This window comes from Labrus mixtus, chromosome 16 (genome assembly GCF_963584025.1).
Source record: "Labrus mixtus chromosome 16, fLabMix1.1, whole genome shotgun sequence".
NCBI classification, from domain to species: Eukaryota; Metazoa; Chordata; class Actinopteri; order Labriformes; family Labridae; genus Labrus; species Labrus mixtus.
The window spans coordinates 2,755,060-2,766,996 of record NC_083627.1 but is presented as its reverse complement, the minus strand read 5'-3'; the positions used below and the strand labels follow the sequence as shown (position 1 = coordinate 2,766,996).

At 38.8% G+C, this 11,937-nt stretch overlaps 2 protein-coding genes across 2 annotated transcripts; one reads left to right on the top strand and one right to left on the bottom strand.

Moving 5' to 3' along the window:
* The first annotated feature begins 1 nt into the window (after window position 1).
* On the top strand, window positions 2–5,181 carry LOC132990901 (zinc finger and BTB domain-containing protein 12-like). Its single transcript, XM_061059387.1, has 5 exons — window positions 2–226; window positions 1,441–1,649; window positions 1,756–1,950; window positions 2,143–2,349; window positions 3,180–5,181. The coding sequence occupies exons 2-5, from the start codon at window positions 1,446–1,448 to the stop codon at window positions 4,296–4,298; spliced, it is 1,725 nt and encodes a 574-aa protein (XP_060915370.1). The 5' UTR covers window positions 2–226; window positions 1,441–1,445; the 3' UTR covers window positions 4,299–5,181.
* A 198-nt stretch (window positions 5,182–5,379) lies between these two features.
* nelfe (negative elongation factor complex member E) lies at window positions 5,380–11,734 on the bottom strand. Its single transcript, XM_061059388.1, has 10 exons — window positions 11,649–11,734; window positions 8,378–8,447; window positions 8,135–8,280; window positions 7,975–8,049; window positions 7,619–7,656; window positions 7,191–7,525; window positions 6,896–7,040; window positions 6,706–6,760; window positions 5,731–5,833; window positions 5,380–5,650 (listed from the first exon to the last, which is right to left on the bottom strand). Exons 1-10 carry the CDS (start codon window positions 11,721–11,723, stop codon window positions 5,574–5,576), a joined length of 1,119 nt encoding a protein of 372 aa, XP_060915371.1. The 5' UTR covers window positions 11,724–11,734; the 3' UTR covers window positions 5,380–5,573.
* Between the last annotated feature and the right edge of the window lie 203 nt (window positions 11,735–11,937).

Here is an 11,937-nt window from a genome sequence, read left to right as displayed (position 1 = left end):
AGACCACTAACTTTTTTTTTTTTTACATGCGTTGTCACAAGACGGACTTCCTCCTAGAAAAAGGGACTAAAAAGTAAACAGAGGTTTAGCTGTTAGTAGTTAATGTCATGGCAACAGGGATGCGGAAGTACTGCCAGCTAACTGACGTCGCCTCAGTCAACGGTCGTCCTGCGGAAATAAACTAACGGTTGCTCTTTTTTTAGAAACATATTCAACAAAAGCTCAGGTGAGTAAAGAGCAAAGTTTGACGATTACAGTGACCTTTTGTTTGTTTCTGCTTGGTCACAGCAGATTCCAGCAAGCTAACGCGAAGCTAACGTTTAGCGTATAAAAAGAAGGTGGTGTTATGAACGACTTGGACCCCTTGTGATTATCAGACCAGTCGACTAATACAGGATATACAAGTTTAACATCTTAACTTACATCCTGTAAGTAAAAGCCGTCGGCTGATAGACATAACGGCAATAAACATTTATTTACATTTAATAAACATTATTTTACTAAACATTATTATTATATTACTAAACATTATTTTACTAAACATTATTATTATTATTATTATTATTTTACTAAACATTATTTTACTAAACATTTATTATTATTATTTTACTAAACATTATTTTACTTAACATTTATTTACATTTAATAAACATTATTTTACTAAACATTATTATTATTATTATTATTATTTTACTAAACATTATTTTACTAAACATTTATTATTATTATTTTACTAAACATTATTTTACTTAACATTTATTTATATTTAATAAACATTATTATTATTATTTTACTAAACATTATTTTAATAAACATTTATTTACATTTAATAAACATTATTTTACTAAACATTATTATTATTATTTTACTAAACATTATTTTACTAAACATTTATTTACATTTAATAAACATTATTTTACTAAACATTATTATTATTTTAATAAACATTTATTTACATTTAATAAACATTTAATTATATTACACTATATTGTTCATATTGCACTATATTATATTATATTATATTATACTACATTATATTATATTATATAACTGCACTCTGAATTACTGTGGTACAACACTGCCTCTCTTCTCTGCTGTTTACATTACTTGCTGCCATTTATCATACCAGGTCACTTTAATCATCACTTTATCTTGTCATTCTCTGCAAATACTGTCTCAATTCTCAACTCTATACATAGTTAACTTCATCATTAATTTTGTACTTGTATATACCCCCTGTTTTTATTTTGTATTTATCTTATCTATTCTGTTTAATGTGTATGTTGAGCTTACTTGTCTGTGCTGCTGCAATGCCCGAATTTCCCCTCTGGGGATCAATAAAGGATAAATGATTATTATTATTTTGTGTTTTCTTTTTGATATTTGACTTGAAAAACAACCAGATTTGTTGTAAATACTTTCCTTAATTTTTCTAATCAGACAAGATGGAGTTGCTGTGTTTCCGCTTACCAAGCCACGGGGACACGACCCTGAAGCACATGAATTCACTGAGGTCCCGTCAGCAATTCTGTGATGTCACCATAGTGACCGGCAACAACCAGACGTTCAGGGGTCATAAGGTGGTGCTTGCTGCCTGCTCGCCTTTCTTGAGGGACCAGTTTCTCCTCAACCCTTCATCCAAGCTTCAGGTAGGCAGATATCATCACACACAATGTCAACGCTGTCATAGCGTCTGTCTGCTGTTTTTATAAAAAAAAAAAAAAAAAAAAAAAAAAAAAAACTTTTTCCCCCCAGGTTTCGATGCTGTACAGCTCCACAGTGGTGTGTGATCTACTTCAGTCGTGTTACACTGGCATCCTGCAGTTTAACCCTGAGGAGATTGTCAACTACCTGACCGCTGCCAGCTACCTACAGATGGAGCACATTGTGGAGCGCTGCCGTGGAGCACTGAAGAAGTATGTGCAGCTGAAAAACCCCAACCCACCAAAGGTCAGTAATCCAAAACGTCTGTGTGTTTGTCCCAATTCATCCGCAGCTCATGTAAATACTTCAGACTTTTTTTTGGAGCTGGGATAAAGTTATTTCCCAAATTTCCACATACCCACCATGTCCATATTCTAAGCATTTTCACAGTTTTCATTGATACATCTATTTATCTTTTTCTTCCGTTTCTACCGTCAGATGACCTCGGAGGAAAGCCTGTCTCAACCAATGATTGTCAGTGGGAGCGTTCATTCTTTCCCACCTGCGTCTCCTCCCACGAGCCGACCCTCCCCCGTGGAGCCGCACAGTCCTGTACTGCGCTCAGGGGAAGAGAAAAATGTGTCGGCTCAGGGTGGCAGTCAGAGCCACAATAACAGCCCCATGCTGGATGAGCCTTGTATTAAGGTTTGTGTTAATTAAGACCATGGAACCTTTTTTTTAATCTACATTGAAAGCTGTGTGATCTAAAGTGATTTCCCAGTATGCATTCATACAGTGTGATAGAAGAGGGAACAAATGAGCCTGCTGGTCTCAACAGCCTCGATGCCATGACCTCAGATAAGGACAGGCTTTTATCCTGACTAATGTTTGGACACATGGTAGAAAGAGCTCTATTTCAGTCCTTTGTTCCTGAAGGACTTTGATATCGATTCATAAATACTCCCTGTGGATCAGTGAAGCGTTAAAAGAAGGCTGAACAGAGGACAGTGTGAGATGATTAAAAGGTGTAAATAGGACAGAAACCACACTGCAAAGAGGCCTCTAAAGGCTGTAAAGAGAAATCAAAAGGGTCAATTGTTTGTTTTGAACGATCAAAGTAGGGCAGAATCACAAAGATATCCACCAGATCATAAAATGATGCTTCTAGTCCCAAAACAGAACATTTAGGTTCCCATTTAAAACTATTCATCCAGACAAAAACTCACCTTTTCTGTTTCATCTCCTCCTTTGTGTAAGGATCGCTGTTATTTCCATTTCCATCTCTATTAAAAAGGAAATAATCTTCAGAAAAGGTAAAGGGGTAATGGAATTGAAGTGTCTAAAAATGTAAATTCTGGTTGGCGTTTTTTGTTTTGGATTTTGACAATTTAAAAAAAACAGAGAATCAAAAAAGACCAAATACTTTGAGTTTTCAGTTGTGTCTTTCATCACAAGAGTACAAGAAGTCTGCCAATTTTCACTCTTTTAAAGATATTTCATAGACCTGATCTGATCAGTCTCCATTTCTGTTCCAGGTTAATGGATCAGACGAGGAGGAAGAGGCGAGACAGGAGGACTACGATGTGTTCAGAGTGTACATCTCTGAAGAGGAGCAGCTGAACAGAGACAGAGAAGAGGAGAGAGGAGCTCCCTCTGATGGAGCTCAGGATGTGTGTTACCCGGAGACGGACGGCGTCTTGATCGGAGGGGAGGGGGGAGAATTTGACTCGACTCCAACAGAAGATGATGTCGGTATCGGGGGGCTTTCAGTCGAGGGGCTGCGTGCTTTTAAGCGCAGGCTGCCAGACCCTACTATCGGCCGGGGAAGAGGGAAAAGCAGGGGGCGGGGTTTTAAGAGGAGGAGGTGGATGTCAACACTGGAGAAAAGGGCTCCTGGTCTGGATCAGCACCAGGAGTTGTGGTATCTGGCAGCTGCAGGGATGGGGGGTAGTTTAGGCCTGGACTACAGCCTAGACGGGCTTAAAAAAGAAGGTTATGTATCAGTTGAACTCCCACAGTTAGACTTCGGAATAGGTGATAATCAAGGAGAGAAGCTGTCAGCAACGTATGCCAACAGTTTGAGCCAGTATGCCCTGGAAGAGTCTAACTGTGGTGCCGGGGAGGGGGGTTCAGGTTTGACGACTGTAGGCACAAACGAGGGAGGGGACGAGTCTGTGGCGGTGGTGGGATCCACTTCAAGTGTGTCCGGGCCTGTGATCTGCGAGCACTGCGGCATGACGTTCCCCTCCCCTCACTCCCTGGCTCTCCACTCGCGCTCCACCCACCTGCTGTACGCCTGCCCCTGCTGCGGCAAACACTTCCACCACGCCGCCAACCTCACCCGACACATGGCCGTGCACAGGGGCGGCGGCAAAACCCACCAGTGCCCCCTGTGCTACAAGACGTTCACCCAGAAATCCACACTGATCGACCACATGAATCTCCACAGCGGCGAGCGGCCGCACCGCTGTGCGTACTGCCACGCCCGCTTCGCCCACAAGCCGGCTCTACGGCGCCACCTGAAGGAGCAGCACGGGAAGAACACGGGGCAGAACTCGCTACACGAGCAGGAGGAGAGGGAGAGAGCGAGGGGAGTCTCTGGAGCAGTACGAGAGGAAGAGCAGGAATGTTTGGTTACTCGACAAGTGCCTTAGAGGAAAGTATGATCATCCCAAACTCCACCCTGAAACTCTGAACCCTCAGACTGTGACAGTGTCTGAGTCCATGAGGGCTCAAGATGCTATAAAAAATGTTAATGACAAACTGTGGTGACTATATGTCGCCTGGAAACAAGATGCACCATTATTATATAACAAGGATAAAACCCACCTCCAGTTTGTATTTCTTTCATTAAAGTGTATCCTGTCTCTAAAAGTCAGAAACACCATAAATATTAAACTAAAAACATAAACATGGACTAATCAATCAATCAATATTTGTTTAGCGCTAATTGATAACAAGTGTCATCTCGAGACGCTTTACAAAAGAGCATCTGTGAGAATATGCAGGAAGGATTTCTCCTCGCTATCCTGTTCTCCACACTTCATTACCGCTGAGGTGGAGGTCGGAGCAGGACGTGAACGAGGACGGCGATGGTTGTGGGGACGACACAGTCCGATGGCGGTGGCTGAGTGTCGGGCCTTTTGAAATCTGACTAAGAATAAAAGCCTTTTTACACAACTTGTGATGGATTTGGGTAAAAATTACTTACGGTGGTACAATCCTGAACTTGTTCTGACTCAGCAGAATCTCACAGGTGTTACTTGTGACATAGTTGATGGCTCTGTTGTATTCAGCACAACACAAGGAGACCGAAGCAGCTAAATGGAATTCAGCCCTCATCGTCTTGATTCTTCATCCCTGTGCTTCTCACACTGACGACGTCTTCATTGAGACCTGTTGGTTTCTGTTGTGTCCTTAATTATTTTGATTTTGAGTTTTGACTGACAACTGTAATCTTACACTTGAATATATATTTAACATTTTGAGTAAGATAACTGAAGAAAAATCATGCAAATAAAAAAATCGTTGGAAGTCCCTCTGTAAAATGTGTGAACTCTTCAACCAGCTTTGTTGGACCTGTTGTGCATGTTGTTTTTAGAAGTCATGGATTACTGTTCGGGAACTTAATGGGGGGAATCTAAAATGTTCTTAGCTCCTCTGCTTTATCTTATCCAGCGACTTTCTTTGTCTTGTTTGGAAAGGTTTAATGGAAAACACACAGGAAGTAGTAACAATGTTTGGACACTTGTTTATTGAAGTTTTTAATTCTGTTTAATGAGCAGAGCTGCCACAGCATCACAGAATATAATGCAAACAGCCGTATGATCTAAGAGATAAAGGATAGTTCTGCATTCATCCTGTAACACAAAAAGATTGCTACTAACAATATGAAAAGATATATGCAAAAAAAAAGAAAAAAAAAAATCTCATTTGAGGAAATCTTCACTGTACACGACTTGATTCCTCTTGTCTCTGTAGGAGCCTTTCGTGCTGTTCTGCACAGCTGTAACACAAAGCAGACATTCAGAAGGTTAGTCCTCGCTACACACACACACACACACAGTAAGAGTGCTGCGTTCATACCGAGTGAGGCCCAGACAGATTTGCCCGTGGCGGCGTCCAGCATGGGCTGCTTCCTGGCGATGCTGACTTTGATGTGAATGTCTCCCACCGTGCTCCCGTTCAGCTGAGAGACGAAACACAGCAGGGAGGGTTAAAAGTGCTCGTCTGCTCTGCTCTACACGACACATCGAGAAGACACACCTAAAACTAAAGGCGGTTTTTCAAGTCAAATATGAATAAACACTTAATTAATTTGGAAAATGTCCATTAAAAGTTCTACATTTAGCATGAAAATACCTCCAAGACCAAAAACAAACCTATGAATTTAAGGGATTTCTAACTTTCTACCCTGATCACCATGGCTTACGATGATGTGATAACTAATTTAATACCAGGTTGTCTAAATCAGTCTGCTGATGTAGGAAAGTACGTACTGTATTTAAAATGATAATTAAAATACATTAAATTATGGAAAAAATTCTAGTAAAGCTTAAAAGAAATAATGTAAGCATATTAATAAAAATAAAAGCAGAAAAGTTGAATAAATGAAGGTAAGTCTGACCTACTTGATTTTATTATCAGGTCAATCAGACTGTCCTGAAACACCTGAGGAAACTATCTGCTGACTGAAAACATGATGCAGTGGGAAAGTTCTGGAAGAAGCTACTAAGTGACCTTTAGGTAAGAGTTTCTTTTTTTTTTTTTTTACTCAAGAGTTTTATTAAAAGATCATTATTTATCTGGCCATTTCAAAAAATGATACCTACACCCTCTCTCAATAACATATCTGCTCTAGAAATAGAAGTGTACTCAGATTTGTGTGGGTTAAGGGAGATCGACTCCATCCTCAGAAAAAAGAACTACTGTCCTAAACCAGTCATTTTTATTACAATTTAAAAATGAATATGGGAAATGTTTAAAACCTAAACCGTTCTTGGACAGCTCTTTGTTCTGCTGCACTCATTTTCTCTTTCTTTTCTATAGGTAGATACCAACCTCAGCCACAGCCATGTCTGCAGACTCCATCTTCTCAAAAGTGATGAATGCACAACTAGTGGAACAAAAACTCACAATTTAACTGAAGCAGGAGAAAGCAGTCTAATATGTTAACACAGTTAGAATGCATTTATAAGAGTAGGTAGAGATGTTGGCAGTGTGCACATTGAGTTGTTAAATGGTTCCATACTTGCGTGGGTTGTCCATGGAGAGGTCTATGATGTTTCCATGTTGAGAGAAAGCAGAGCGGAGGCTCTCCTCAGTGAGCCCGGAGCCGTAAACATAAACTGTGTTCCCCTTCCGCACACCTCTTCGCTCGGGGTAGGAATCTGACCCTGCAAGGGAAAACATTGGAAATGGCATTTTAGTTAGCAAGCCTGCTATTTGAAAACCCCAAACACATCTACTTTACAGCACTAAAGATACTACTGGAATAAAATAAGTGCATAGCCTTCTTTTAGAAGAACACAGATTTGTTTTCTTACGTCTGAAGGGTCCATCTCTCTCTCTTTCCCGATCCCTTTCACGGTCTCGATCCCTCTCTCTGCTTCGGTCTCTGTCTCTTTCTCGGTCTCTTTCCCGCTCTCTGTCCCTTCCCCTCTCCCTCTCTCTCTCCCTGTCCCGGTCTCTCTCTCTCTCCCTCTCTCTCTCTCTGTCCCGCTCTTTATCCACTTCAGGTTCTCGCTCTCGCTCTCGCTCTCGCTCTCGTTCTCGTTCTCGTTCTCTGTCCATTTCGCGGCTGGGCGGCAGGCCACCACTTCCACTGCCCCCGCTCCCTCCGTCGTCATCATCTCGATAACGATCGCTCGAGCTGACGAAGCTGTAAGGTCATACGGGGATAATTCAGACACATTCATTCACAGTTTATTAAACATGTTGGTTGTGCTTATTCGTCGTGGTGTGGAGACATTACCTCTCATACAGAGATTTCCTTTGGGCTCTCTTCCCAGACTAGGAGAAGCACAAATACAATTCCATCAAAAAAACATTTCTTATTTTCAATTCAAACCCTTATGAAGACTTTTTCATTTTTTTCTTTAACATTTTTAAACAAAACTTCAATCTGTAAATGTGCATAAAAATATATGATGTGTATTTGGGGGGAAATTACTTGTAAAAAGTTAATAAACAACTACTACAGGAATGTGAACGACAGAAATCAGTCAATGCAGAAAGACATGAACATGTAATAGACTTCAAAATCTGATGAATTGATGCTTTTGAAAATAAAATATAACTATGTTTCATCCTGTTTTGTATCCACTTTACCTCAGGTTGTTCTTCGTCTATAGAGACACTTCTTTGGAACGGTAAGAAAGCCGGCACTGAGCCTTTCTCGGGGTCCTGCGGCAAATCAAAAAACAGCATTTAAACAAATAAAATTAAACAAAACAAGTCAACAAATGGTTGTCGGGAAAATATCTCACACCTTGAGTTTTATCTCCAGCATTCGAGAGCGTTTAAAGCCAGAGTTTTTGTTCTCTGATTTGATGGCACTGATGGCTCCAGACTTGATCAGCATCTTTGCCTGCTCTGTAGCTGTTGCAGTGTCAACAACAGGCTGGTCGGACAAAGCTGTTAGAAAGGTGAGTTTAAAGTTAATATGATGATGAGGAATGAACCGTACACATGTAGAGTTTAGAGAAATAGAAGGGGAGTTATATGCACTTACTGCGCTTCAAGCCACTCTGGTTTGTCTGGTTGGTTGAACTCTGCTTCTTCAAAGCCAGCAGCGCCTTTTTCTGAAAAAGATTGAAATCATTTTTGTTTTTGTTGTTGTGAAATACAGAGAAGATCAAACAGAATGGGACTTCATGTCACAAAGATGCATTTTACAGATTAATGTTAATACCATTATTCCTCCACATGTTATGGTCACTCACTTATCATCATCATGTCAAAAGTCAAAGTCAACTTTATTGTCAATTTCAAAATATGCCAGACATACAGTGGAATCGAAATTGCGTTTGTCTCCGTCCCACGGTGCAATACAACCAAAATAAGGTAAAATAAGATCAAATAAAATAAGGTAAAATACGATTTTTTAAAAAATAAGGTAAAATAGATCAAATAAAATAAATTAAATTTACAGTAATAAATTCTAAATAGTGCAAAAGGTACAAAACAAAATGGTAAATAAAATAAAATTTAAAGAAAAAGTAAACTTGAAATGTGCAATATGTGCAGTAAACTGAGTGTGTATTTTGAATAGAAAATGCAAATATTGCTCTCCTCCTCACTTCAATCTATGCACACTGCCTTAATGTAAATACTGTAAAAATAATCTACCTACTGCAAATTAACCCATCTTTAACATAATGACATCATCTTTGTTTTCAGCATCGTTTGCACTACTCACCACGGCACGTTTGTCTCATGCGGGCTTGTACATATTAGTGTTTGTTAATTTGTCTGTTTAATATCTAATGTTACACTTGTGAACATTGGGAGCACAGTCAATCAAATTCCTTGTATGTGTGAGTAAACCTGGCGACGTGGTTGTTAATATACACTGCCTGTCCAAAAAAAAAGTCGCCACCTGGATTTAACTAAGCAAATAGGTAGGAGCCTCCCATTGGATAATAACTGCATGGGCGATTATCTTTCAGCTGGCAATAAGTTATTTAACCCCAACTGATGCAATGAGTAGCTTCTCATTTCTTAAACTACGATGTTGAAAGACCCATCCTGTGGTCGTGGAAAAGATGTTAATTCTGTTTTGGTCAAATCACTGCAGAGAAAACATCTAAGGAACAGAAACTACTAAAGAACTGTCCAACGCATTATTAAAAACTAGAAGGAAGATTTACCATATTCCTATTTTCATATTTGATTTATTTGCTCATTTCAGTGTATCAACACAATAATACACAACAAATAAATATTTTCTTATAGAAGAAAACTTATAATACCTGCCCCCCCCCCCCCTTTCCTAATAACACAAGATACTGTTTAACAGAATAAGATGGCTAACCTGTTGTTTTCTCTTTCTTTCACAAAACAAAAAAATAGATCAACAATATAGAAAATAAATATTCCAGAGTGATCAGGGTAAGAAGAGAGGCAGATGAAGTGACGCACCCATCATGCCTAGTGCGTACTGTACACGCCTGTGGAGGGCAGTGCTATGATCTGGGGTTGCTGCAGTTGGTCAGGTTCAGCAACATTATGTGCCCAAAGAATGAGGTCAGCTGACGACCTGAATATACTGAATGAACAGGTTATTCCATCAATGGATTTTTTTCTTCCCTGATGGCACGGGCTGCTCCAAGATGACAATGCCAGGATGCACTTTAACTTATGTCAATACTGTCCATTTACAACTCTGTTTTTGCACATTTACATTTAATCTTTCATATTTAAGACTAGTAATGGTAAGTTAAATCCTGGTTGTATATATTCATTCTTAGTTTTGATATTTTTAGTGTTTATTTACTTTGTATTTAATATTATATTGTGTTTAAATTTGCTAATATTGTGTTTTTTACTCATATTGTGTGTTTGGACAACCTGCTGCTGTAACGCCACAATTTCCCAGTTTGGGATCAATAAAGTAATTTTATTCTATTCTATTCATCAGGCTCAAATTGTGAAAGAGTGGTTCAGGGAGCATGAGACATCACCACAGAGTCCAGACCTTAACCCCATTGAGAATCTTTGGGATGTGCTGGAGAAGACTCTCCCATCACCAATACAAGATGTTGGTGAAAAATGAATGCAACACTGGAGGGAAATAAATGTTGTGACATTGCAGAAGCTTATGGAAACAACGCCACAGCGAATGAGTGACGTAATCAAAGCTAAAGGCGGTCCAATGAAATATTAAGAGTGTGTGATCTTTTTGTTTTTGTTGTCCAGGCAGTGTAGGAGATGTGGTTGTGATTGTAGGAGATGTGGTTGTGATTGTAGGAGATGTGGTTGTGATTGTATTAGATGTGATTGTGATTGTGATTGTATTAGATGTGATTGTATTAGATGTGATTGTATTAGATGTGGTTGTGATTGTGATTGTATTAGATGTGATTGTATTAGATGTGATTGTATTAGATGTGGTTGTGATTGTATTAGATGTGATTGTATTAGATGTGGTTGTGATTGTGATTGTATTAGATGTGGTTGTGATTGTGATTGTATTAGATGTGGTTGTGATTGTAGGAGATGTGGTTGTGATTGTATTAGATGTGGTTGTGATTGTATTAGATGTGGTTGTGATTGTATTAGATGTGGTTGTGATTGTAGGAGATGTGGTTGTGATTGTATTAGATGTGGTTGTGATTGTATTAGATGTGGTTGTGATTGTATTAGATGTGATTGTGATTGTATTAGATGTGGTTGTGATTGTATTAGATGTGGTTGTGATTGTATTAGATGTGATTGTGATTGTATTAGATGTGGTTGTGATTGTAGGAGATGTGGTTGTGATTGTAGGAGATGTGGTTGTGATTGTATTAGATGTGATTGTGATTGTGATTGTATTAGATGTGATTGTATTAGATGTGATTGTATTAGATGTGGTTGTGATTGTATTAGATGTGGTTGTGATTGTGATTGTATTAGATGTGATTGTATTAGATGTGGTTGTGATTGTATTAGATGTGATTGTATTAGATGTGGTTGTGATTGTGATTGTATTAGATGTGGTTGTGATTGTGATTGTATTAGATGTGGTTGTGATTGTAGGAGATGTGGTTGTGATTGTATTAGATGTGGTTGTGATTGTATTAGATGTGGTTGTGATTGTATTAGATGTGGTTGTGATTGTAGGAGATGTGGTTGTGATTGTATTAGATGTGGTTGTGATTGTATTAGATGTGGTTGTGATTGTATTAGATGTGATTGTGATTGTATTAGATGTGGTTGTGATTGTATTAGATGTGATTGTGATTGTATTAGATGTGGTTGTGATTGTAGGAGATGAAGGCAGAAAGCTTTTAATAATTTACCTTTTTCTTTAATTTCGCATATTTCTTCTGTAAAGCTTCTTCCTCCTCCGTCAGCGAACTTGGAAACACCACCATGACAGAAACACCTGAAACACAGATTAATTAATCAATTAATGAATAAATATGAAGCTAAACATCACAGAAAAAAAGATAATTATATTATTTACTGTTAACCCCCCGTGTACCTCAGGTAGCTTCAGTCAGCTAAGAGTCGCTTTCCTGAAACCAAAACAATATTTAATTCACTCTGAGAGCTTAAATATGTTAATAATTCATGCGAGGAAACTAA

What these genes read in the sequence shown, in the direction of transcription:
- LOC132990901 (XM_061059387.1), top strand. Translation starts at nt 1,446, where the DNA reads ATGGAGTTGCTGTGTTTCCGCTTACCAAGCCACGGGGACACGACCCTG. An exon ending in ACCCTTCATCCAAGCTTCAG is followed by an intron (nt 1,650 to 1,755) that starts GTAGGCAGATAT and finishes TTTTCCCCCCAG; the next exon opens with GTTTCGATGCTGTACAGCTC. An exon ending in TGGATGAGCCTTGTATTAAG is followed by an intron (nt 2,350 to 3,179) that starts GTTTGTGTTAAT and finishes TTTCTGTTCCAG; the next exon opens with GTTAATGGATCAGACGAGGA.
- nelfe (XM_061059388.1), bottom strand. Translation starts at nt 11,723, where the DNA reads ATGGTGGTGTTTCCAAGTTCGCTGACGGAGGAGGAAGAAGCTTTACAG. An exon ending in TGCTGGAGATAAAACTCAAG is followed by an intron (nt 8,050 to 8,134) that starts GTGTGAGATATT and finishes GATTTGCCGCAG; the next exon opens with GACCCCGAGAAAGGCTCAGT. An exon ending in TCCATGGACAACCCACGCAA is followed by an intron (nt 6,761 to 6,895) that starts GTATGGAACCAT and finishes TTGTTCCACTAG; the next exon opens with TTGTGCATTCATCACTTTTG.